The sequence below is a fragment of the Megalops cyprinoides genome, chromosome 15, assembly GCF_013368585.1.
Source record: "Megalops cyprinoides isolate fMegCyp1 chromosome 15, fMegCyp1.pri, whole genome shotgun sequence".
Lineage (NCBI taxonomy): Eukaryota > Metazoa > Chordata > Actinopteri > Elopiformes > Megalopidae > Megalops > Megalops cyprinoides.
Genome location: NC_050597.1, coordinates 27,559,609 through 27,586,872, shown reverse-complemented (window position 1 = coordinate 27,586,872; position 27,264 = coordinate 27,559,609). Strand labels below are relative to the sequence as shown.

Below are 27,264 nucleotides of genomic sequence, written 5' to 3'. Positions count from 1 at the left end.
TCACACTCCATCTTGTTCACTGCCGTCTTCTCACCTTCACGATTCCCAGAAGGAGGGCAAATGCAGCCTCCTCCACTTTGTGGAGGCGTAAAAAGCCTTTATTTCAATAAGTGCGACATATTGCTGGGCTGCAAATGGCTCCAAACACAAGGAGAAACCACAGATTAATCCCTCTCCACTGCTCGCACAGCAGGGCCTGAGCTGACCGCAGCGCTTCTTGACTGTGGCAGTAATGTGGTTCAGATCTGTTCAGTCTCGTGCTCAGACAGAGAGAAGAGCCACTCTAGCTTCAGCACAAATATCGGAACTTGCCACCACTAACAAGCTAGCGCAGCTACTGCAGGGTGTTGACCGTGAGAGACACCAAATAACGTAACCTTACGATATGATGCAAACACTGTTTTTCCATGTTTCAAGTGTTTTCTTGATTATGACATGGTTCAATAGTTTAATTTCAAATCTTATGTAATGGGAAGACTAAGATGTGGGTGTGTCTGAGCAAAATACACCACGGGATTCGGCACTTGATGCAACAATATTATTTTGCAGCATTCATTGCTCAACATTCATGGATTAAGTGCTAGACTTGAACTGCATTTATAGCTGCTGAATGTTCTACTCAAACCCACATGTGATGATTCATTGTGCTTTGATTCCCAGTTCTGCCATCTCCAGATACATGTGATTAGGACTAGACCATCAACATTTATTTTTGGCTTACGTGTTTTACAAAAAAAACAAAAAAAAAAAACAGAAAGCTGCATGATAATACAACATTGCATCACAATCAACGGCAAGATAATTCGATGTTAGCCCTAAATAGCTACAGAGATTACCCTTATTGATCCCTCTGTGGGGTTGGCAACATGTCTGATCATAAAAGACAGCATAATCCATCAGCAACAACATTACATTTGCTTATCAGATGCTCCTGTCCAGAAGAGATTTACATAGCTTAACATTTTTATATTTTATCCATTCGTTCAGCTGGGTATTTACTGAGGCAATTCAGGTTAAGCGCCTTGCTCAAGGGTACAATAAAGCCACCTACAGCAGAATCAAGCAGGCAATCTGTGGGTTGGCAGACCTGCTTGATACCCCTACACCACACCACACCACACAGCTGGCCATTCATAGCTTAGTGATGTATGTACAATTATGTGTGAATGTGGTAATACTTGATCATGAAGACCTTTTGTTAGGAGATATGCCTTTTCTCCAACAATTTGGATTTATGGAAAATGGATTTATATGATTAATGGAATACGTGACATGAACGCCTAAATCATACAGCACTGTATGTAACAGTCATGCATTAAAAGGAAGAGCACACTTCAATCTTCCATTTAATGATGATGACAGCAGGCTTGTGAGTCTTAACAAAGACAATGATTCCAGTCAACCATCAAATCCAAACCCCAATGTTTTCCAGACCCCTCGTACTGACTTTCAGGTTAAATGGAATGAATTGCCAATTACGTGCCTCCAAGTCTTTACAGAAACAATTAATAGGTGGTCCCTCTGGGCTCCTGTATGTATAAAAAAAGTATCATTTTATATACCAACATCTTACACATCGCTTTTCTCTACTATATCACCATTTGCTTCAGCAAAGTTTAGTCTGATTGGCTTGTTTACGTCCGCTGTTACCACCATGTGAAAACTATGACGAGGCATTGGCACCTGGAGCCTTGGAGAATCGCAGTTGCGATATTGGATTGCAATACTTTCCCGGATGTTGCGCCGCTCCACTGATGTAAATCCCTGCTGCAAATAAACAAGCAACACAAGTGTCAATCGCGCACACCTCCAGCAGGTGCATCGTGAACCCGAAGAGGAATACACACCCCATTTGGAAAAGAGAATGAGATCCTTGCACATCGCTCTTTAAACGGGATACATCTCATCATGTATAGACGTTCCTTAATGGAGATGGGATAATTTGAAAAGCAGTTTCAACTTCGCTGTTTTCATAATAACGATACATATGTTACAGCTGCACAAAACGGTATAAAAGTACCTGTAAGGGGCCTTGAATTACCTTCTGATGGGAAGTTCAGCATGGTAACTACCGCTCTCCTTAGAAAACAAGCTGCAAACTTTCAAAGGGTAACCGGTCTTATTTTAGAACTGGTGTCAAGGACTGGGTAAACATCTGAACTTGTGACCTACCTTTAAATGAATAGGAGTCATATAACGAGGCCAACAACTTCTCAGCTTAATAAAAATACCGTGAACATCAGCATTTTGTCATCATTCTGTTTATTAAAAGTCCCCATAAATGAAATGTATGCATTTCTCCATATGTTCGTATGGCCATGTTGTATCTTTTAAATACATATTTTGTTATTACCTCACGTTTGCTTGGAGCGCTCTCTATTGCCTTTAAACCAGAAAGACCGAGTGTTTAGCATAAATCAGGTGTACAGAGTGATCAAATCTGCGGACTAATTATAGACATGCCTCAAGGCATTGGCGCTGGTTTTACGTTACTTTGTTGCTGTCCAACATGATGCGGCGCAATAATTCATCCCTCCCCGCTCCATGAGATCCTCTCTTCGCAACTCCAATCCAACATTTTCCTTTTTTAGGCACTAGAATGCATGACGTAATTAGGGAAGAGCTCGCGTCTCTAGCAAACTCGGCTGGAAAGGTAGGGTGGAGTGGCTGGGAACGGGAGCAGCGTTAACGCGCACCAATCGGCTCTGCGGTTACGCGGAAAAGCTGGTCCCCCTATTGGCCAGAGGGCGGTGATTCATTTTGTGGAGGTTTAGGTTGCTCGCTCGCTAGAAATTGCTGCCGAGAGTCTCACAGTTGCTGGCTGGAGGGGGAGTGAGACTTGTAGTTTCCCTCTTAAAGTGAAACTGTCCGGGGAAGACGTTTGGATTTTGTCCTTGCAGAAATAGAATAAAAGATAGGATAAAGCGAGCGTTTGAGCAAAGGTGCATTCTCCTCTTTTGGGCAGCGGATTTAAATTGTCACCATGCCGGTTTTTCACACTAAGACTATAGAGAATATCCTGGAGCCGGTGGCTCAGCAGATATCCCACTTGGTCATAATGCACGAGGAAGGGGAGGTGGACGGCAAGGCGATCCCAGATCTCACCGGACCAGTGGCTGCGGTGCAGGCAGCTGTCAGCAACCTCGTGAGGGTGAGTCCTGTGGATTGCCTTATAGGAGGACTCGTAAAATAAGGAAAGTGCACTTGGTTGCACTCAGCGGACTTATCCCCAGTTGTTGCCCCCACCTGCGACTTTTATGTTGCTGGCATGCACTAAATGATCAGTTGCATCAAGTCTGTTGCTTTTGTTGAGCAAAACTGCATTTTTGTACTCGCTGAATGAAAAAAATGGAAAGTTTGTCGAAGGGATTAATTAAATGAAATTTGCTATGGCCGGCGACTGTGCCTCAACTCTTGAATGGGTGTCCTGCTGTCTTATTTCAGGGGCCGGACGAGGCTGTCACCTGTCAATGCCCTTTCAAAATGTTTTTGTTTTCACAGCTCTGTGACATTGTATGGTCAGCTACGAAGAGCAGCCTTTATTCCAAAACGCATTTAATTCCACTTTTTTTAATCCACACATTTTCGCAGCGCGTGTACTGTATGTTTTTGGGGCACTTACGTTGTATGCATAGCGACGTTCTGCCCATATGCGAGAGAGTTCAGTAGTGTTGATTTTTGTCTATTGTCAATTTCTGCCGCCTTCATGATTTGTCTTCTATTCCACTTTGTCTTAATTGATTAATGACAGTACATCCTTGTGGAATTACTCACAGCTTTATAACAACAGTAAAGAAATCCATATCACTTCAAGGACAACACAATCAGTTATGATGTACGCTTCATATAGATAACTGTATCTAACAGTTGCTTGCTAAGACTTCTATAGAGGTGTAGTGCCGATATTCAGTTGAATGCAAAAATAAGAAAATCAATATTGAATATGAATCGAGGTCAGCAGTAACCGCGGGGGATATTATAAAGCATTCTACAAAGATTTGAATTTAGTGCAGAGAGATGGGGAACCCTTCGCTAGTTTTAGATTAGTCATTTGTTTGGTAGACATCCAGCTGTTCTTGCAGTAAGAATCCTGCCGGGACTACATAACAACAGCAACAGGCTGCTAGTTTCTGTCAGAATTTCTTGCGGTTACTACTTACGAGCACCCAGAGGAGTGTTGCTGCCGGTGTCGATGACGCGCACTAAAGCTATAGTAACTGAGTTGTGCGCATTGAAGCACAATGTGTTACTATTGCACCACAGTTGTCCATACCTTGAAATAATCCGTTTTCACCCCAGCAGAGGGTCGATATTGTTTAAAATAACTCGGGCTGTTTTGTTTATCTCGGCAGCACGGAACAATTTGAAACCTTTCCTAACACTGCCACGGAATATAAACTGAGGCATTTTTTAAAGTTGGTGAATGTGCCTTGTAGCTCACACAGTAGCATTCCCCAAGTACTTGAAAACAGTCCTATGAAAAAAATATACAGAGGCAATTACCACCACATAATGTAATAGGGGTACTGTGCATGCTGAGAAATAAGATTTGCTGCCGGTTTCTGGTTTCCAGTGAATTGAAGCAGTTGGAGTTATGGAATGACAAGGCAGTCTTTTTTTCTTTCTGCTACCTATATTAAATTAACTAAGACATGGGTGTGTCCAGGGATATCTCTGTTAGTTATTGCCATTTGTGGTGACTGTCACATGTGCAACAGTCTCAAAAATTGAATGAAACCAGAAGTTACAGCTCTCAACGACCTCAGCGGTACTGTGTCAGGACAGTGCTTTTGAGTCAAGCTCAGAAAGGCAGGCTGACATCAGTTATTGATGCAAGTCCTTGGCAACAATTGATAGAGAGCAGTAAGGAATGGTGGCCACACACTGGTATGAAGCCCCCAGGAAGTGATTCACAAGCAAGCAAACAATCAGGCCACGATTTTGCCCACTTGGGTCTTCCTCACGGGATTGCGAGGAAGTGAACAGACAAAGGTCAACGCAGAACATATGCTGTTCGTCCATTGTGCCGATTGGGTAATTGGGCTTGCAGCCACAGAGAGGACGGACTCCAGCAGGGACTCATCAATCCCACGGACCAAAGGGGTGCGCGTCGTTTGGTGCCACTGAGTGCCACCATGGTTACCGGCGGTGCACAACGTGCTGTTTTCTCCCCGTCCGCTGTGCTGTTCCATACAGGCGGCCTCTGTGGTCAGGCTGAAGTAATAGTCTGCCCTTCCCCTCGCTGTCATCCTCTTCCTATCCGATGTCGCTCCTCGTAAGGGAGGCGCCGACATCAGAGAGCTTCCTTCCAGCAGCCAGAGGGAGAAGAGCTTTCTCCTGCAAGTGTGCCGGGACTATTTCTGGGCTGTCCTGTTTGGTGATGCTTGGGGGTCCCGGGCAGTTGTTGGGGTTAAATATGGATCGCCGGAGTGACATTTTTATCTCCTGCCTGAAAGAATGCAACCCGTAAGACTGGATGTCCTTCTTTACTGGAGTGAACTTAACTCTCCTGTATTGCTTTTGGGAAGTGGAACTGAATGTATGCTCACACTTTTTAAAATGACCCTTGCCATTAGTGGTGTTCTTTTTGAATAATACTCATTTACAGTAGCTACTTGAAAAGGTCAGAAGGTGCCTGGTGCAGGCACCAGAGCCAGTTCCCTCCAAAAAGGCTACCTCATCAAAGTGGTCATGGACGTGGATGAGACATCCTTATTGCAAATCTGTAAAAATGTAATCCCGGTTGGGGTTAAGAACGTCACATCCATAGACAGGATTGATTCAGTTCAGGTTAAGGACATCTCATCTGTGAACAGGGTCTCTTTGGAAGAAAGTGTTTTTTATTTTGGATAGATCTGCCTGTTTGTAGCCAGACCCTTCTCCCTAATTCAGGTGACAGGATTGCTGCTCTGTGCTCTGTCCATACTTCTTACCTTTCAACGGCCACTTGGGCTTCCTGCTTGATGACATGCAGCAAGTTGTTTGACCAGCATAGTGCTGTTGGTGATATCAGTGGATGAAGCCCTTCCCAACAGCTGAGGTTGCACAATAGATTTCCTACAAAAACACATTTCATCACTCCAGCTGCTCCAACTATACAGTGCTCTTATAAACATATGAATTAGGGACACCTCTTGCATGTATGGGAGAATTGTGATTTTTTTAGTAATGTAGAACCACACCAGCATAATGTTGGTTAGAATAATATTAAAACTATGTGTGCCTGTTTTTGATAAGCTAATTATCATCAATAGTTTAAATGCAGCCATACATGTTATTATGTAGTATTTGGATGATACCTGTATTAATTTACAAAGAAGGCTGTTGAACAAATTGTCCCTCTTTATTGATGAAAAAAGACATTTTGCTGTCTATTCTGGGAGTCTACTGACATTTCAAGGTCATTAGCTGTAGGATTTTGCAGTTAGACATGTAGAAAAGTAATTGCTTCACTTATGTCATGTAGTGCCTCAACAGATAACTGAATGACTAGAAAAGGCAAAGGCTATTTTTTAGCTGAAATCAAGACTAATTAATAGTGCCATTCACAAATTGTCAGCTTTCCAATAAAACTGGTAAATGATAAAGGTGGACTGGCTTAGGTACAATTCCATAATTATCCACCCTTTCAAATGAGACACAAAGATATTCTCAAGATAGGTTGTGTGTTCCTTGTGCTTATTCCAAAAGCAGCTGCCAATGCCTCCCAGAAAAGCCAGCCATTCAGGTGCAAAATTATCTGTTACAATTTCTCCCTCAGCAAAAAATCCAGCAGATTTATTCAGGTCTGGGAGGGTGATGTCAGAGGGGTCCGTTTTTGTTGTTTTCACATGAAACGACCCCGTGGAGACTGTTGGAGGGAGAGCATTAATTACGACGGCTTGTCTGTGCCCGTTCCCACAGCATTTACTGTTTCTGCTGAGAAATCAATTCAAACAGACTAATTATCCTGACCCAGAAGGGAATGTGATTTTGCCCGACTCGCTTAATTAAAAGTCAGTTTAGAAAGCAGCGCTGTGGTGTGCAGCTGCATGAGGACCTGTTCCCAGATTTCCCAGGGATACCCCTCAGAGAAATGCCTTATTGGATGGAACATCTCTTCTTGGTATCTTACAGTTAGCCAAGCCACTAACCCCCCCCCCCCCCCCCCCCCCCCCACCCCCCCAAACCAGCCCCCGCAGGACAATTATGCAATTATTATCTCAGTCTGTTGTGTTGATTTGGTGAACATGCAGGATGCAGAACCAGAATGCGTAATGACAGTTGAATTTTCCCTTTATGAAGTACAGCTGGCTCCCATGAGTCGAAATGCAGAAATGGAAATCTATTTTACAGGGCTGATGTCATTCTCATTCCGGTTATGAACATTATGTTGCGGTGGCCAACAGAATGAACTGGTGTTTTTGATCTATGTGACACTGATTGGCTTTATAATTTGACTGTACGGTCTGTTCTCTGGGAATCAAATGATGCCGTGATTAATGCACTGCTGTCTGTAATGCTCACTTAGGAATAATCACACACGAGGGATGTATTCGTGCTGTAAGTGTGTCCTGTTGCCCCTAGAAACAGTGTCTCGGCATTGTGAATTTATGGAAATGAAGCATAAAGTTTTCTCTTGTTGAGAAGAAAAAGGCTCCTCCTTCAAACTTAGAGTCTGCTAATAGCTCATTGTTATCTGCTGATGGACTGCTTGAGGAGCTCATTTTAAGCCAGAGGTATGGTAGTGTAATATATTGCATTCTCTCTGAGCACAGCCTGTGGGTCAAGCCTAATGCTTCTTTGTTCATGAAGGCATCTGAGGTTAGCTAACTACTAGCTAGGCTGCAGAATCCCAGTTCTCAGCAGCAGTAGATTTATTGAAACAACACCGAGGCCACAGGTAACCTTGATTGTGGATCAAAATAATCTTGACTGTGTTTCTAACATGTTCTGATTTGCTTATAAGACCACCTGATCTTGCTTTCTACATATCAACATTTTTTTTTGCTGTGTACTTTTAAAATTGTCTGTCCACTGGTGTTTTCCTCTACACAGACAGTTACATGATAAAACACAGTGCTTTTATTTTTATCTGTTCAACATGACCACAGAGGCCGTCTAATTGAGTTGTACCTCAGGTCAGACCATCAGCCAGTCTATCGCTGGAGCTTTCCTCCGGTGTTTGCTGCCAGCTAGTTTGGCAAACAGTTGTGTCTTTTCATCTTTCAGAGCTTAAAACAAGCTTTGTGAGTCATCTTGGCTGCCCCCCTACCAGAATGGTACTCTGTAGAGAATTTGCGAAACTCACTCAGGTTCTGATGTGACAATATCTGAAGAGGAGCTCCGTGCTCCCTTTCTACTGCGAGACACGTGTCTCCATCCGGTACTCGTGAAACGGTTCACGTTAACGTCTCTGCATGATCCCGGGGGCACATCTGTCCGTGTGCTGGAACGAGGATTCCTTGTGGGTGGGGCACTTCCATGCAGATAAGTGAAAGCATGTGCGAGGGAAGAGTCAGGCGAGGGCACGCAGCCTCTGTTCAGTGTTCAAAGCGTTCCTAAATCTGGGCTTCCTCTCTCGGTCCTTTGTGACGGGTAGTTTCATACCGTAGCGCAGGCTGTGTCCCAAGCGGCGGGACAGGGATGATTCACAGTGACAGTTCAGCACCGTCTCTCTCTCTCTGGCCACCTGACAGCTTCCGGCCTTAATGGAGGCCTGATGGATATTTCAATGTACCAGCTTCCATGTTTCCATGTACCCAGTGTTTGTTTAATTTTTCTGATGTTTTCCAGGAGCTGTTTGACAGCGTTTTCCGGAGATCAGGGATTAATTTTCCAGTTTTCCAGCAAATGGCCTTGGCTTTGTAGTTTTTCAGGCCCCTCTGGAAAATGCACTCTGTCCAGTGCTTTGTGAAAATTGAAAATGGGACATAACAAATACATTTTGATTGATTGATTGATGACTGTACCATCATGTGACCAGTGCCTTTGGTTGCAGCAGCGCTGTTCTGTTTTTTTTTTTAAGTGCTGCTCTGCATGATGTCATGTTTGTCAAAGCTGACATAAAATGTATGTTCTATTAGCAAACATCAGAATCCACAGGAGACATGAACGTCTGTATGGTGACAGTAAGCTGGTGCTGCAGTGTGGAGGATATAAACTGTAAATTGTTTTGCCCAACTAGGATAAATGTGTCTGTTAAGGAAATAAATGATCTCAATTAATGCTGATGTTATCCTTGGGTATGAGTTCTTTGTATGTGCTCGAATTTCTATTCCCGTTTAACAAGTGGGAAAATCTTCCACTCTGTTGACTTCTTTGGATGTAATGAAATTTTATTGCGCTGTGCCATTTCTGAGTATTATTTGTATGCAGCAGAAGTCCTGAAAGGGGCCTGTCTGTGAGGTAAAGGTATAGTTAAAAATAGCACTACTGTTCTGTTCTTATGAGCTTCTTTCAGCTCTATGGCCTTATACTTCAACCCTCAGACACACCACATTAGAGCCAGTGGTATAACACAATAATTGTGCCTGATTAGATTTTCCTGGAAAGACCTTACAAAAAACAGGGAATAACTGTTATTAACACCATTTTCCAGGACATTTGCTAAAAAAGGCCAGTAATCTTTCCTGAGAGCACTCCCGTAATATTCTCTCAGAACACCTCCATGCTTTTTCTTCACTTTTCTTAATTATAACTTACCTACACTGTGCATCCGATGGCTGGTTATAGAGTGCTATTTAGATGAGGTTTGTCCTGGAGTGTTGGGTCCAGTGGGCAGGACCCCAATGCTGTACCAGGCAGGCAGTGCAGTAGCATAGTAGCGTAGTGCTGTTTGGCCTCAAGCTGCGGAAGTGTTGCAGACAGTAAAAAGAATGGACCTGAATGCCAATATGTGAGATTGTCGGGGGGTGGGTGTTGGGGAGACTGTACATTGTCAGCGCTGCTGCAACTCAGGGCCCATCGATGCGGATGAAGACCGGGGGCCGTCCCAGCTGCGGGGGCTATCATTGCGGAGAATTGATTTTTAATGTTCCACTCTCAGCTCTCCACCTCCTAACAGTATGCTCAGACCGGGTTGAAAACAAGGCCGTGGGGGGTGGTGGTGGCTGCGGTGGGGGGTAATGTTGAAAAGATGGGAAAAAAATGAGGTCAGAAAGACTGGGGCGGCTTTCAGTCCTCGCACTGTCGACGGCGGGCTAATCCGCCCGGTCTGTAGACAGAGTGAAGATTAACTCGGTCTCTTGCTGTGGAGGAGCAGTGAAATGGAAAATATGGTGCTCGTCAGAGAAGACAGGCTTCTCTCGGTTTGGCCTCTCTTGGGTCGGGTTAGCTTGGCACACCCAGCGTTGGCGCATCCTGATGTTTTTTAGAAAATTTAGAAGGTTGTTCACTGGGAAAAAACAATCAAAGCAAAAGTGGTTGGACATATCAAACATTTAAAAATCTACAATTTACGTAGTGAGCACCTGGTATTAAACATCCATTGTGAGCTCTTTTTTGAAGACCTATTTGCCTCTTTTGAAATCACTTTAAATTAATTTCACTCTTTTATTAGCTAGATATTACATGATAGCTGTACAATTCTATTGGAGTCCCATGACCCCTTTAAAATGGACCTTCAAGCTTTTGTAAAGCCTTAACAGCATTCTGTGCTGTGCGAAATCTTAATGTCTGCCATACCATATCTTTCTCTTTCGATAGCTGTATTTCAGTTTGGAAAAGTAATGCAATAGCAGCAGAGGTAATTAAGTGAGAGGAATAAATAGGTTTACTGGTTTAGAAAGTAACAGCAGCAGTGAACAGGAGTCAGTGACAGAAGCTTAAAGGAGGTCAAGAGGGGACTAGGGGCCCCAGTATGGGGGAAGCGGTTCCTCACGGGGGGGGGAGGGAAAGTCTAGCGTCAGCGTCTTCGGCTGAATCGACCCCACCCCCCATGCTGTTCCCGGGGCACCTGTTCCCAAAGGAGCGCTGCTCTGTGGGCCAAGCCTGCAGTCAGGAGCGGGTGGCGCTCAAGTTTTTTCACAACCTGCAGCCACCCCGATCACGCCACTGGGGAGAGGGGGCTGGGAGGGGGTGGGGGGGGGGGGGGGGGGGGGTGGGGGGGGGGGGGGGGGGGGGGTGTTTGGAAAAATAAAACAAAAAAAATGCCATCTTGAGCCGGCTCAAGGAGCTGAGTGATTGCGTTGGTGTATATGGCATTTCTTAAGCAATTTGACAGGAACGGCCCCCGATGCAGTGTCGTTTTCCATGTGTGTGGCATTCGGCATGCGGATGGCAACATACCGAAGCCCCCTCCTTACCACTGTCACCGGTCCCCTTTCCCCGGGACATATGTGACAACAGCACATTACTGGCATTGGAGCGTCACGGCTTTGATGCAAACACAGCTCCACACCACACACGGAACCCAATATGCGGATCCCTGTTACAGTGCATGTGTCCAGCTGATCTATGCCGAATGAGAGCGATCGGCCAGATTGTGTGAAACGCTTTCAAGGCCCCACCCCCCACACACGCACAAAAAACAACAACAAAAACTCCACTGTGGCAGTCATTTTTGGGGAAAACCATGACCACTGAGCCAGAATTGTGTGAGGGACCACCGCCTGCCAAGGACAGCCAGGTGCATGCTGACACCCTGAAGCTGTTGGGATTTAGCCTACCAAAGGCCGTCTCTTGTTCCTCTGCCGTGGGGTGGTCAGTAAACATGATGCATTGGTATGATGGAAGCGGTGTGTGGCTTTTGCAAAGCTCAAAAGGGGACCTGGTTCATTTTAATGACCTCTTAAGGGGATTTTTTCACAGTAACTCCTGACCCCCATCCTCCCCTTGCTTGCTTTTTATGGAAGTAAGAGAAAACCAACTGTGGGCAGCTTCTGGCTGTGGTATGCAAGAGGGTCCTCATGCCTGTCTGTCTGTCTGTCAGTCTGTCTGTCTGCCTCTGTGGGTCTGTCTTTGCGTCTGTCTGCCTGTCTGTCTGCCTGTTTGTTTGTCTGTCTGTCTCTCGGGCCATGCCTGGCCGGGGGCCCTGGCACTATGCGGAGATGGGCTCGGGGAGAGTGACCCGCCTGTAACATCATCACGCGTGAAGCCCGCTGATTGGCTTTGGAGTCCAGCCACGGCGCAAGGCTATGTCGACGCTGTTGCTGGTTTGTTTTTAACTCCCACTACGCGATTGTGTCACCCCATCACTTTTAACACTGACCTCATGTGTTTACAAACTAGCGACTCCCTCTGGTGAGATGTGTTTGGTGAGGCTTCTTCCATTTAAAAACAAATACAGTAGATAGCTTTATACGATTCTGTTCTTGCCTTTTTCTGATGCGGGGATATCATCATTTTAATTTAGAATGAAGTTTTGCTTATTTGCTTTCAGTTTTTAGTTTTAGTTTAATATCTAACTAAATTATAAAAATGGAAAAAAAGGAAAAAATAGTAAACCTTTCATTTAAGGACAAATTTCTGTTATATTGAATTGAGGCCTGAATCTACCAGTTGGATTCCTGAGCTAATGGGTTCCATTCAACACAAGCTAGAGACCATCCTGTTGCATTCATCACTTGGCCCGAGTCACTCTGGGACTGGGCTACTGGGATCATGCAGCTATGTTAGCTATAGAGTCTACCGCCAGAGTTGCGTGGAGTTGTGTGGAGCTGTGCAGAGGCCCACAGTCAAAAGGAATGGATGTGGCGTGTTAGCTGATTACTGTGCTTCCCTCTGAGGAAACTCCCAGGTCCGGCTCAAAGCACGTGCCACTGGTCATGGCTCACGCTAAATCTTCGGGGTTTAATTTACTGCTGAGGGCCGCTCTCAAGTCCTCCCACCCTGCCCCCTCAATCCCATTAACCTGCCAGTAATCTCCGGGGTCCCTGCGTTAAACCACCCCACTGCATAACTATTACGCTCCACTACTGTTCACACACACTCACAGCGTACCACTTTACGGTAAACCATGAAGGATACATCTAAACCACTCTGCTGCTTTTTCACCGGTAATCGTAATTGCTTTACTCTATCTTTGCTACAGGGGTGAGTGTTGTAGAGTTGTGCCTAATCCATTTTGTGCAGGTAACTCCCCCCTCACCATGAAAGGTCCATTCACTCGAGTGATTAAACTCTTAAGCGCTGCTTTGCTGCCCAGACTGTGACAGTGTCACAAGACGTGTCCATATACATTAGCCTCAGTTAGCCATGATAAGCACACTAAAAGCAGTGGTGGGCCTGCTGTAGAAGCCCCTTGGCAGGAATAGGTTAGTTCTCACCCATCTACAGACTACCTGCGGTGAGTCACTTCTCACTTCTCACAATGACAGCAATGTCATTTTCTGAGAATATATATACTGCATCTACAATTCAAATGTTCAAAAATGTCTGAAATCAATGTGATCTTTTTGCTGAAATATCCTTTTCAGTATGTACTTTGTCTTCATTCTGAAGTTAAACCTTGCATTTATGCAAGTGGCTTATACACACTATGAGTTCGAAATGGACATATGAGACCTTTTTAATAGCGCAAATGTTTGTGCGTGTATACTCCGATCATCAAAGTCACAGCTCTCTCATTGATATCTGATCTGTGTTTTGCAGAACATCTGCGAGCTACTGAACTACTTAGAAGTATCAGGCCACCTTAGATAAACCTACAGACTTATTTCTTTCAAAGTGCTGTGAAAACCTCAGCGGACGACATGAAAAGGTCAGAATTGCTTTGTTGCACTGATAACTGAGAAATAGCATCTGGTGAAATAACAAATTACATCACCCCTTTCACACGGCACAGAATTACGTGCTTGTGCAGAAATGCCATTACTGGAACTCAATCTGCTTTTTTTTTTTTTAAACGGATGGGGTTGGGTGAGGTTCTTCCAGTGTTTTCAAGCCTGCTGACCGTTCAAATTCAAGTCAGGTATCTAGCTGCGGCATTGCAATAACGGGGAAGTGAACCTGCAGCCTTGTCAACAACTATGCTACATTGCTGCCTTAAAGAGCAGCAAAATAAATGAATAAATAACTCACCCTAGCAGATATCTGGTAGAGCTCATGCTTGTAATGTAATAAGATGGTCTACAATCAAACCTGCCACCAAACCCTATATAATTGTTTTCCGAAACCAAAATCAAATCTTCCCTCCCAGCTGTAAGAATAAGTGCTGATGTTTGTCAAAACAGCCATATTTTTGTCAGCCACATGAGCCATGAGTTGCTAATTTGTTGCCAGTGAACGGAGCCATGCTGTTGAGTTTCTTCTCCCATGTAGCACTGTGGGATTTGCACTGGAGTGTATAAAATAGGCATTGGCTGCAGGCAAGGAGTGTGTCAGAAGATTGCATGTACCTCTTCCTGCTTGAGTTTTTTTTCCCTCATTCATCGTTGAAGTTATATTATTTTTATGGTTTAATGAAGGGAATGTTTCCGCTTTAAAAACAGGATTGGGTGGGGGTAGCCATATAATCAACGCAGCCTTACATTTGGGGCTAATGCAGTCCCTTTTAATACTGTGCGTATTGAACTTCAAGTTCAAACGGGTTCACGTGAGGCGGGTTGGAGGTAGGTGGGGTGAGTGTGCCCCACGCCGGAGCGGACTCTTTATGCGGGAGGGAGAACTGGCCTGTTGATGACCCACCCTCTGCCTCCCCCATCTCGCACCCCACCCCCTTCCCACGGCAGGGGAACCACAGTGACTCAGTGATACACAGTTGGGTCTGGAAATCGCATTACTCCCCTCCCACCTGATTTCAGCGCTGACTCACTGCGCCTACCAGGGTGGGGCCGGAGATGGGCCTGTCTGTAGCTTTCGGATGACTGATGCTAATATCGCGGTGCACCACGTCACCCCTGGGAACACACACCCTTGGATTGGCTCTGTGCTCATTAATTGCTGTCTGGAATAGAGAAGGAAGCCTGACAGTCTTTTGCAGAGAAAGGTTCACTGATTCATGCATTCATACAGCAAAATATCAAGGTGCCCACTTCGCCTCGTAGGGGGGCCCTGCACAGTGGGGCTGGAACGTGGGTATTTCCTGACAGCGTGTAATGATTTACTGAACAGAAATGAGCAGCCCACTTCCTCTTTTTATCCCGTGAGAACTTTCTTCGGGTGTGCACCTTGTTATCCTGCGCATGGGGTATCTCTGAATTCACATTACGCCCTGTCTAACGCTTGGACTTGGCAAACCGAGAATCATTAACAGAGCTGGTACATAGCGGTTTGCAGGGTGCTGGGGGTCTAAATATAGCGCGCGTGTGTGGGCGTGTGTGGCGCGAGAAAGCTGGTGAAGAACCTGCATTGTGTTTTTGGACAGCTATTCAGTGACGTTTCAGTAAGCGAAATGAAGTATTGGGTTTCACCAGGACTGTTCCAGGAGAGACCAGCTCGACCTCTCAAGAACGCAGCAGTGTGCTCAGCTCCGAAAATCATCCAAGGGGAGAGTTCAGGCAGAGGGCCATTTTTGGGCCTTTGAGTAAGGAAATTAAGCAGTAGTAGTTTTTCTTTGATAATCACACATCAAGCGTGTCAACAAAAAGTTAAAGAAAAATAGCATGCGTGATCTGGTCGAGCTCTGAATCTCATTCAGTTTCATTTGACACAAGCGTTAATGAAGGAGACGTCTGTGATGGAGCAGGTGGTGACCTTGCCTGGACTCCCCCAGAATCCATTATCAAGGCACTTATGTGAATAATGTCAGATCAGCCAGCCCTTTGTTGAGCGTAAGCTGGCTAATGCTGTAGCACTCAGCTTTAATTATGCATTAAAGCACTGAATCAATATAATCACTTCCACAGAAGTAGTTGTTCCAGCTGTATTGTTTTATCTTCCAAAAATGCACTATAGAAAAGAGGGCTGATGGCAGGATTTTGTCCTCCTGCTGGGAATCCATAAGGCTGATGTTACCGGTATGGCCTTCCTTATAAGGGGTACACTTGGAGGACTGTTTTGTTGCGCTGGGTAACCCCTCAGAAATGCTATTAGCTCTTTGTTTAAATAAGCACCCAACAGCTAAGCACAGAGCCAATGGGTGAGATCCTGCTTGGCAGAGGGTGTTGCATGAGTGAAAAACACCATCATTGGTGTGAGTTTATGGCTCTGTGGGCTGTGAGGAGCTTGACTGCATGTTTCCATGAAGGATGTTCCACAAAATCTGGCTTTTGTCAAGCTTTGGCCCCTATTCAATCTGAGTGCTATGCGCTTTGTCCTCAACTTTTAGTTGCCCTGCCATTTTAGGCAAGTGTTCCTCATTTTCATTTCTTACACATTTTAAGTTTGGGAGCTGCTGGGAATGATGAAAAATGTTATGTGAGGATGGAAAATGTGGAAATTTTGAACTTAAAGGTTAATGACAGGGCACATAGTGGTTCAACGGAGGTCTTTGAGTGAGTCATGTCACATGTCCTTGACACTGGTTAGTTAGCAGCACAAACATTGATGGAAATGTGGTCTGTATGATTGAAAATAAACTCTTCCATGCCCTCCACGCTAATGCTGTGTTAAAAAACATTACACTTTAGTCAATAGTTGCTTCTGTATGCTTTCCGCCTCACCCCATCATGTACCTATACTGCTTCTCCCCTTTTTGACTTTTGCCAAGCTTTTTCCCAATTTCATCACATTGTTTCCTGATTTTAAGGAGACAGCTTGAGACCACCACAAAGACCTGCCCCCAGGTCGACTGTAGTATGCCATTGCGGTGTTGAAACGTAGTGTGCTGCCGATTGCGACCGCCACAGGCAAGCAGTCACTGTCAGGCTTTGTTTTGGGAGTTGTGCCAAACTGAGAAAAGAACAGGAACAGCTAGCGTATTGAGCAACAGGGGTGTTCCCTGCCTCCATTTATCCGCCTCTCCAAGCAGATGGAGAGGACATCGACAAAGCTGAGTTTGTTCCACACTCACGGGCCACTTCATCCCCCTCTCAGGGGACAGTCGGTATGAGAGGGGACATCTTTTTTTGTGGCAGGGACAGCGGAGCGTGTTTCACAGGGCCGGCCAGCGGGCAGCGGGGCGTGTGCGGTATGTTGCGCCGGGCCGTGACAGTACGACGGGGCAGCACACGGGAGAGGGGTGGAATTAATTACCCCCATACTCCGCTCACTCTCGTGCCACGTTCCTCTCTTGCACAGCATCGTCCCTGCCAAACTCCTGAGGCTCATGGATTTCTCTGCTTCATTTTAAGGGCAAAGAGCAGTGTGCTTGGCTTGAATCTGGTCCTTGGTCCCCTTTCAGTCTGGTACACACATGCAGAGCAATTGCTGGGACAGCAACCCAAAGATTGCTGTTGCAGGGATTCCTGCCTTTACGAAAGGGCTGCTTTCATAAAAAGGGTTCCATATTTTAAATTCTCTCTCTTTCTCTCTCTGTCTCTCTCTCTCTCTCTGACACACACACACACACAGATATATGCATGATACTTATCATAAAGGTAAAAATTGTATTAAGCTTGTATAACGATTGTATACCCATAACCTTAACAAATGTAAATCTTCTCTGTATAAGTTGCTTTAAAAAACTTGTAACCTAAAACATATTTCAATAAAATAAACTGCTTTGAGTAACTTATCCAATATCAGAGGCAGTTTTATATGAAGTGAGAGACAGGGAAAACCAATAAAACTTTTAGAATCCTGTAAATCTAAACCAAGTCAAAATTTACTTTCCTCTGGTACCAGATTTTAGTTTATGAGAACTTGCAATGTCATTGTGAAGAGTGTTCGCTGTTCAGGCATTCATAAATAGAGGAATATGGGTATTCCTGGTTGGTGTTGCTGTGGCAGCACGTTCGCCAGTCTCGCCAGCTGTTTGGGATGCTGGAGAGGTGGGGCATTATGCCAGCGTAGAGGTAGAGGATGCCCCGGGGCCCTCCCCGGTCCCTGCGTGAGGGCCCCATTGGGGCGGCTAGCTGATCGCGGGCGTAAGCCCGGCTTCCCCCCTCACTTGGCGGGTCACACACCACTAATAATAACCGTGGAATGCTGGGAATGGGCGTCTCGTCCAGTCTCACCCGAGTGTGTGCCGCGCTCTGAGAACTGGGGGGCCGCTGGGGGGGGGGGGGGGGGGGGGGGGGCGCAGGGCGGTCGTCGCCCTCGGATTACAGCAGTGTTAAAAGGAGCAGGTGCCACAGTGTGAAAGCTGGGTATGAGGTCCAGTGCAGAGGATGTAAAAGGACGGAGTCTGGTTCCAGATTTTACCTCATAACGAAACATGTGTCTTTCAAGGAGTTTGGGAGCAACAGTGTTGTTTACGTTGTTGTATCAACGTTGGCCACAGTGCCAGGTCTTGTTTGTGCCTTTGAAAGTCCCCTGGTTTACAGATACGACACCCATGGCTCCTGTCTGACACATTATTAGTGGCATTATTGTATTTATATACATTTAAATGTATATTTACATATAAAAAACAGATGTCTTCTGGGGAAAGGTTGGTGAGTACATGAAAATGAACGCTGAGTTTGAAGGTGAAACCAGCTTGCACCAAACACACAGAAAGTTAATGGCCTTTGCAAGTGCCAAATGTCAGACCAAACACTTGCCTCATGTGGCATATCCCAATGGGCCTTGTCGAGCAGGGCGGTTCAGCAGTTGGGCAGTCCCGCTCCTGTGGATCGGCCGGCCCTGCCGTGCTCTGAGAGCTCCCCGCTGTTAGTGCTTGGCTTCTGTCCACCACCTCTAATGGATGAAATGTCAGGTTTGCCGCTGGCTGGGTTTCAGCTCCGGTTCTCCACCTCTTGGGAAACGGGTTCCCATTTTAGCCCCTTAGCAGTCTGACTGGAGCTAATTTATGGAGGCCCCCCCCCCCCCCCTCGTTGAGGCATGGTGAATAGAAGGAAAAAGAGAAGGAGAGGTGTGGACCGAGCACATGTTTCCCACATTCTGGGAAAGGTCCACCTTACAAAAGTAGCCCAGCTCCACCTGAGACTGACCGGGTCTGTGTGAAAGCACAACCAGTCTCTGCGGGGTGATGCTTATCTTGCCTTTAAATTCTCAGTAAAACGACAGTTTCACACATGCATCAAATCTGAGCCTGATGTTAACAATTTAATTCTTCCAAAAAGTTAATTATGATTTGCAATTGAACCCCAAGGGTGTTTTTAAGTAATTTGCTGGACACACCAAACACATGGGCCTCGTAATGCTGGCTCATAAATGCTTCCAGCGTCCTTTCCTAGGTTTTATTTGCATGTAGCACAACCCGAGGGGCCTTTTGAATGGACACGAATCCATACAGTGCCACATAAGTAAACATATGTAATTGCCTTGCTTACTATTGATTGAGCTATGTGTGAGATTATAGTGAGGCCTGTTCCCAGGTCTTCCGGTTGTCTTCCTTTATGTCTCCCTGGGTCCTTTGATTTACTTAAACCTCAGCCAGAGACTCCATTGTCTTCCCACAGTCCCCGGAGGTTCCCAGGCCCTTGAAAACCTATTAACCGCTGTCCTGAGACGTAAATTGGAAAATTGATGTAGCCACTCCACCCCCCCACACACCACCGGTAATTGCATCTGTTGGGAAGGCTCGAGGGGAAGGCCATGTGGTTTTCAGAGATAACGAGCACCTTCCTGCCTTGCCCTGCTGAATATTAATAAACCCCGAGTGTGCAACAGATCACATTCGTGTCATCTCCCCGTCTCTAAGAGGAGCAACAACGCTGACATGAGTTTTATGTGTTAATAATAATCAGAAAAAAAGAGAGCTTTACTGTGGCTTTGAATTGCGCCTGTGAGCCCCCTTGGAAAAGGGCAGCATCCATGTGATTTCATTTTATGTGATCAGTCAGTTCTATTAGTTTGAACGTTGTATACCTCTTTATTGGCTCACCGCAATGTTTTGATCACATTAGGGGATTGATTCATTCATTAGTGACTCTCATGTGGGCTTCATGTTCAAAGTACAGTTATTGTGTGTATTGACATCCAGCAAAATCTCGGAATGTTGTGAGGATCGTACAGCACTATTGTAATGGGTTCCATATTTTTAGGCGTGTAAGAATCTATTTAAAGGGCATTGAGGGTCATTCTGTAAATAACCAATGCTTGATCTATCAACATTTAACATACATGTAATCTAATTTTATGGTTTCTGCAAAAAACATAAATAAGAACTGCCTTTGAAAAGTATGCTTGGGGGGAAATTGGCCAGACGTAGTGAACACGCACCAAGAAGATGAGCCGTGACAGGTCTTATTAATAAAGTGAGACTTTTTCCCCTTCCCTGAATTTCTTCTCGGATTTGACATTTGTGCGAAGTCTAACAAGATGTTCACTGTGCCTTGTAAAGTGCTACTCCGAGTTGTAAACACTTAGCAGACGCACTTTAATGGAGCTAGGAAGGGCGGGTTGGTGTGGGGGCGTTATGCTCGGTGGTTCGATGGCTCTGTGGCTGTCCTGGCCTGCTCCCAAGCCCCGTGTTCTACAGAGGGCATTCACCAGCCCAGCGGCCCCGGCCGCCTCACAGAGACAGTGCCTTATTGTCCCCATAGGCCACGTCAGGCCCTGTGAACCGGAGGTCTCCGTGCCTGAAGAGGGTCGGCTCTCCAGTTTCCACATGAGAGCATTTAACTTAAGTGCGTCAACTGGAAACTGATTACCCCATGCTGCCTTTACATATCTTTTTTTCCCTGCCAGTCTGGTTCTCTTGCAGAGCGGTCTGTTTTGCGCTCGGCTTAGACTGAAATGCTCTCTCTGTGTCTGTTCCAGGTGGGGAAGGAGACCGTCTCCACGACGGAGGACCAGATAATGAAGAGGGACATGCCGCCCGCCTTCATTAAGTAAGCCGGCCCTTTCGTCCCTGCAGCAGCACTTCAAGTTCCTCCCCCCATCGAGCGCCCGTCAAGTGACTCCGCCCCGGCCTTATCACGTTTGCCTAAGTTCATTTATTAAGGTTTCATTGTGTGTAGGATCTCCCACTGATGCACTCAGAGTGCCACACTTTCGCTCTTACGAAGCCTGTAGAATGAAGGCCTTGGAGGCACCACACTGGTCGCATTATACTGCTTGTTCTCAGTCCAAGGCACTGTGACACGTTAAGATTTCCAGATGCTGCTCTTTTAAACAGTGAGACAGGATGTTAGATTTGAAAAGATGCACCTCTGCCCTTGGCTGTGTGCGGTAAGGTCATTTAACTGCACCTTTAGAATTTCTGTGGCCCTTTCAAAAACAGAATGCCTTTAGTCATTTGGAAAAAAAAGGCATCTGTGGCACCACTCAAGGCACCACTCAAGCAAAAATATCACTCAAGGTAATTGTGTGGCTGCATATAATATGTAATAAAGCTTTGTGGGTTTGCTGTGTACAACTGAACACTTTCCTCGGGTTTCACCCTCTAATACTTACTGACCTCTCATACTTGTTTCCCACGAAGCCTCGTGATTTCAAGGTCTTACTCAGCATATGCATTAGCTGGTTAATGTCATTTATATGCTAAAGTACTGACCTTTTACTGAGTCTTTACAGCTCTGGGTGTCCCTCGAGTTAATTGTGTCCTTTATTCAAGTATCATCGTGAACCTTTTTTGAAAATAATTTGATGACAAATGATGTGCACAAATTGATGATGTGCGGTTTTCACAGCATCTTTGCCTAACACTGCAGTGCAGGTATGTCATGCTTTTCAGATGATTTCAAACAGTTATAGCTTGAAGGATTTCAGCAGCACATAAAATGCATAATTAATGACTGTAGGTGGAGATTGTACAGTGATGTCTCCCTCACAGTGAAAACAAACAGTGAGAACTAGCACCACAAAGAGGAAATACCTAGATATTAATGGGTACAAATTGGCTGTTGGAACTGTACCATAGCTTGTATGTCTGTGCATTTCCTGTGTTTATATTTGTGTGTGTGTGTCTGGGTATGTGTTATGTGTCTGTAATTTTGCTCCCTGTGTGTGTGTGTCTGTCTGTCTGTCTGTCTGTCTGTGTGTGTGTGTGTATGCGCACATTAGATAGAAATGACATCGGGAACAGAGCAGAATATTTGTGGTGTTGTTTTATACTGCTTTCCACCACAGTGAATGAGCTGTAATGGATTACTGTAGCATATGGCTAATAACACACTGAAGGTCTACAAGTCTGGCCCCACTTGCATGCAAATGGAAGCAGATTCCGCTGTTGTCAGCAATAACTTAGCGTTCAATCAGGACGTTTTATTTCCCTGAATGTGAGACTTCCGTTGGCAACATAACTTCATGTCTTGTTCGGTAAAGCTCGGCTTGCCTTGATTTGCATTCACTATGCAATGTACTGGAGAAAGATCTCTCCTTGTACTCCCTCATTTTGTATTCTTGACATATTGCAAACAACGGGAAGATGTGGGACACTGGAGTTCATTTGTGTAGCGCGGTAAAGAAAGTAGAACCTATTTCACAAGGTGCTCTTTAGGCAGGGAAAGGGGATCTCATTGTAGATAAGAGACGTGAGCTGATACTGTGTCGCTGACCCCTGTGAGGAATTTTCCCAGCAATTTTGTTCACCTTTCTGAAAAGCTCTCTACTAATGGTGGAATAGGTGACACTTTGCGTCCCTCATGGCTTGTCCTGTTACAGATTTCTACTGGCTGATGTAGCCCAAGGGGGAAAAGTTTTAATGTGTCCCATCCCGAGTGTGTCCCACCGCCATTGATGAGTGCCCTTCCAGTCAAAGATGAATCGCCGAGGACCGCATCTTCCCTGGAAACGGAAAAGAGAGGGTGCAGTGGGGACAGGCAGGGAGTGGGGGGGGGGGGGGGGGCTGTTAAAAAGCAATAAAAGGAGTCAAATCCCGCGGGGTGACACATTTGGCATCATAAACACACAACGCCACTCCATCATCAATCATGGCACGCCCGGTCCGAACTAGGTAGGGGGGAGGGGGAAGGGGGTGGAATGTGGCGCCCTCTCTATATATAGTGTTAGCGGGGCTTGCTGGTTTTACCGCCATCTCCATAAGCTTGGGCCCCAGCGGCTTCATGGGAGCTGCACCACGTACAGTACGTGCTGTAATTTCTAACCGGCGCCGCTTAATATGCGCATGTATTACCATTCCCCCCCAACCATCGGAACTATGGGAACATACATTATGCTGAGACTATTTACAATGGCTCCAATCAAGTGGAAAAAACAGACAGTGCTCCAGCGAGGCAGAGGCACGTTTCCACACAGAGGGCTGTGGAAACGGGCGCTCGTGTCGAACAAGGGCTCGCTTCTCCGTGCGTTTGGGCTTTGGCTGCGCGGACCAAGCTCCGCTGACTCGCTTGGCTGACCTCTCCTTTGTCGCGGGCTTCGCGGCGTTCAGTAATCTGCCACCGTTGCACTCCAGAATCATTTGCGCTCGTGTCATCCTGTCATAATTGCCTCTGCACAGGCGCCGGACGACTGCAGCCTCAGAAGCCAATGATGTGAATGCCACACTTCTGTCATTTCGCCATAGACCTAAGAATTAAGCCTACATTGTAATATAGGACATTTGAGCGCATAGGACAGCTGCCTTATTTTGTGGTCAGGTTCACTTGGAAAAAGGCAGACATCCAGAGTTCATGGGTGTAAATTTTGGTTATTGAGATGGGGTAAGTAGTTGGACTCGAGATTAGTGATTCGGCTGCTCACCAGAAGGGTGCAGGTTCAGGTCCTATGTGGAATACTGCTTTTGTGCCTTTCTTAACCTGAACTGAACCTGAACAACAGCCTGAACCGTAAATATTCAAGTGGTAAATATATCTAATGTAAAGGGTCCAGATTACCCCAGATTAATGCATCTGACAAGCAAATGAATAACATACAGTACTGCTTACACACTAGTCTGTGTGTATGCATACAATCTCCATTGCAACTTCCATCTGTTATTGTACATGAAGTCCCCAGTAATTTTGTGTTAGTTTTGTTAATGACTAGGTAGATTGTCCTCAGTTCTCCTCTTTGTTCAGTAAATGAGGCTGTTATCTGAGCAGTGCCAGGGCTGCGGGTCAGATTACAGGGGTTGGAGGTGGATGCAGTGCCTCCCCATGCCAGGCTCCTCACTGGGCTCCCTCTTTCCGACAGGGTAGAGAACGCCTGTGCCAAGCTGGTCCAGGCCGCCCAGATGCTGAGAGCAGACCCCTACTCTGTCCCCGCCCGCGATTACCTCATCGATGGATCCCGTGGGATCCTGTCAGGGACCTCGGACCTGCTCCTGACTTTCGATGAGGCAGAGGTATGGTGCATCGGGATGCCACGGCTCGATTGGTAGCCTATGTCCATGGCCCTGGCAGACTGGTCAGAAAGGCCAGTGTGGGCAGGGTCACACTTATCTGTCAGATTTAGGCAGGACACAGGGAGAGCTGTCATATATTGGAATCCTTTTTGTGATTTTCTGGAACTGCAGACATTTGTGGGGCACTGACTGTTTCTTGAAAGATCCAAAGGATAATACAATTTGACTGGTTCATGAAATCAAGCTTTTTCTAGCAACCAGCCAAAGGCTCTTACAGTTACAGATTCACAGAGTCATCTCAGAGTTATTGTTGTAGATACAAGTACACAGATTCTCTTCTACATGTGACTTAGTGTTTACTTACTAAGGCGTAATGAGATAAAAGGGTTTTTAATGTTGGTTGGATCAAAATGTAAAACGGCACTGATCACATGACGTGAAGGGACTCGCGCCATGCCCTGTATCCCCAGCACTCCGGATTACACTTAAAGCCTGAGCGAGGAGTTTAAGTGCTGCGTCCTGTCACAAGGTCTCTGATCACAAGACGCAAGGCACACAGACTCTCTGAATGGGCTTTCTGTCTTCGAACACTTAAGCATAAGCTACCTATTCGGCCACAGCCATACTGGTGGCATGAAAGTTCACAGTCTGTTCGTGCTCCCTCTGTGAGATCCTAAATATAAATCGAATTGATACCATTTAAATCACACTGATATTTGTTTGGTTCAGCTCAGCTTTGGCTTGTTTGCACAGGTTATGTTTGATTTGCAAAGACATGCAACAAAATCTGCCAAGCAGATGGTGCAAAAATTGATTGTACTGTTGCAATAGGGGGAGAAACAACAAATATGAAAAAGAAAGATTCATTTTCAACTACTTCTCTTTGTATCGCAATGTATATTCCTTTAAATTGTAAATAGTACAGTGACCTTCTGAAGGAGCTTCATTGACCAGATCTTTTTTTCTTCACTTGTTGGTAACAGGTTTATTATTTTGTCTGTCATTTATTAGGTCCGGAAGATCATCCGTGTCTGCAAAGGCATCCTGGAGTACCTGACCGTGGCGGAGGTGGTGGAGACTATGGAGGACTTGATCACATACACCAAGAACCTGGGACCAGGTGCTGTGATTTTAGCTCCATTTAGCCCCCCCGCCCATTCGAGCCCAACCGTACCCTCAGCTCAGACCGCAAACGAAGGAAATCCTCGTGGCTGTGCCCACGTCTTCATGAGCACGAGTTTTGCGTTTTCCACTTAGCTTCAGCGTAATTGCTACTTTGCTCTTTGTTTTTCTGTAACAACCCATATGCAGGGGGACGAGGTTCAGCTAACTGCCACTTAATTGCAGTGTTACCACATTTTACAGTATTATTACCTCTATTCTTACCTCCTTTATCTTGAGTTATGAAGTGCGGCCTCTTTTGTAAGTGGAAGAGGATAGATTTCAGGGGTTGAAACCTGTGATAAAATAATTACTGGTTTGATTCCCTGCTAGGGCACTGCTGTTGTACCCTTTGGTAAGGTACTTAACTTATAATTCCCTCAGTAGGTATACAGCTGCATAAATTGATAAAATCGTAACCAATGTAAGTCACTCTGGACGAGAGCGTCTGCTAAATGACAGTAATGTAATGTAGCATGCGAGCATTAGCGCGTTGGATCGTCATGAGACCTCCCCTGGTATCCATCATGTGACTCTCTGCCGACAGGAATGACGAAAATGGCGAAGATGATCGACGAGAGGCAGCAGGAGCTCACTCACCAGGAGCACCGGGTGATGCTGGTCAACTCCATGAACACGGTGAAGGAGCTGCTGCCCGTGCTCATATCAGGTAACTGGGGCTGTCGCCAGCGCCACGGGCTTCAGAAAAGGCTTTCAGGGATGCTGCACGTTGGCCGTTGATATGGCAACGGCGATAATTGCGGTTATTAAGTTTCCAGCCAGCCAGCCAGATCTTGAGCATTCCCACAGACTGTGAGGCGCACAGCACGTCCTCTGTGTTGGAACGGGGCTGTTCTGCCCCCCCCCAATTTCACAACACGGTGCATTTGAGAATAGGCGTTTCTAGTGAGAATCTGTCCCTGTGGCACACTATGGGGTCAAATAAGCAGTTGTGAAGGTTAATAAAAGCAGCTCACAGATGTTTGTGTTGTTCTGGATTTTGTTTTTTTTGTCATTTCCCCCCTCCCTCCTTGTCCCAGGTGTCAAAATATTTGTGATGACAAAGAGCACAAAGAGCCACGGTGTGGAGGAGGCCCTGAAGAACCGCAACTTCACCTTCGACAAGATGAGCTCCGAGATCAACGAGATCATCCGCGTGCTGCAGCTAACCTCCTGGGACGAGGACGCCTGGGCCAACAAGGTATGTTCACTTGGAGGTCAAAGGTCAAACAAAGCCTTGGCAACCAGGCCAGTGTTCACAAAGCCCCTGGGGTGTAGCAGCTAGGGCTTAGTGCAGTAGAGAATTACCATGAAGAGCCAAGTCAATTTTTGGGCCTCAGGATGTGTTATGCACATTGCACAGTGTTTTGCTGCAGGAATCAAGCGTGGATAGAGTTTATGAGGAATATTCTCATTAGTATTAAATTCAAGCGTAATCATTTTAAGTATTTCAAAGATAGGACTTTATTTTTTCGTAATTTTTTCGTGTTAGTTTGAACATTAAGCTTAAGAGTCCTAACCATTCTCTACGCAGGCATTCTGAGGTGTACTGTTCGTTACAACCCGAAACCTCCAGTCACACCTGTTGACTCTAACTGCCTGCTTAGCATGTCTCTTCCATGTCACGTTACCCTCAGAGCTCCCCCTAATGTAGCCTTCGTTTCCTTTCCCCGCTCTTTACGTTGTCCCAGTTGCTATAACTCGTTAAATATTTGTTTTTTTCCTTTTGTTCTTCCTTTTCTTTGCCATTCTTTTCCCCCCTGTAGAAGGTAAGCCTACCTCTCTTCCCCTCTTTTTTTGCGTGCCACAGCATGTTTGCTAGATCTGTGTGCCGTGTGCAGACAGTCTTGTGTCATGCCGTCGCTTTTCGTGTGCTGTTAGCGTTAGCGGTTGGCTCACTCACTAGTGAGTAGCTGCCCTCATGGAGTGCCAATACAACATCGGTGTCGGGCCGATGCGGCAATGCT

The 27,264-nt window shown here is 45.8% G+C and overlaps 1 protein-coding gene across 4 annotated transcripts in view; it reads left to right on the top strand.

Annotated features, from left to right (window-relative positions):
- The first annotated feature begins 2,813 nt into the window (after positions 1 to 2,813).
- The window catches only part of LOC118789727 (vinculin-like), a 51,094-nt gene continuing 26,643 nt past the window's right edge, over positions 2,814 to 27,264 (top strand). For all 4 annotated transcript variants that reach the window (XM_036546299.1, XM_036546297.1, XM_036546298.1 and 1 more), the window contains exons 1-6: positions 2,814 to 3,151; positions 20,671 to 20,741; positions 23,986 to 24,136; positions 25,148 to 25,256; positions 25,845 to 25,967; positions 26,338 to 26,498. In XM_036546299.1, the coding sequence (XP_036402192.1) occupies positions 2,984 to 3,151; positions 20,671 to 20,741; positions 23,986 to 24,136; positions 25,148 to 25,256; positions 25,845 to 25,967; positions 26,338 to 26,498 (783 nt within the window). In that variant the 5' untranslated portion in view covers positions 2,814 to 2,983. The remainder of the gene's footprint in view (positions 3,152 to 20,670; positions 20,742 to 23,985; positions 24,137 to 25,147; positions 25,257 to 25,844; positions 25,968 to 26,337; positions 26,499 to 27,264) is intronic.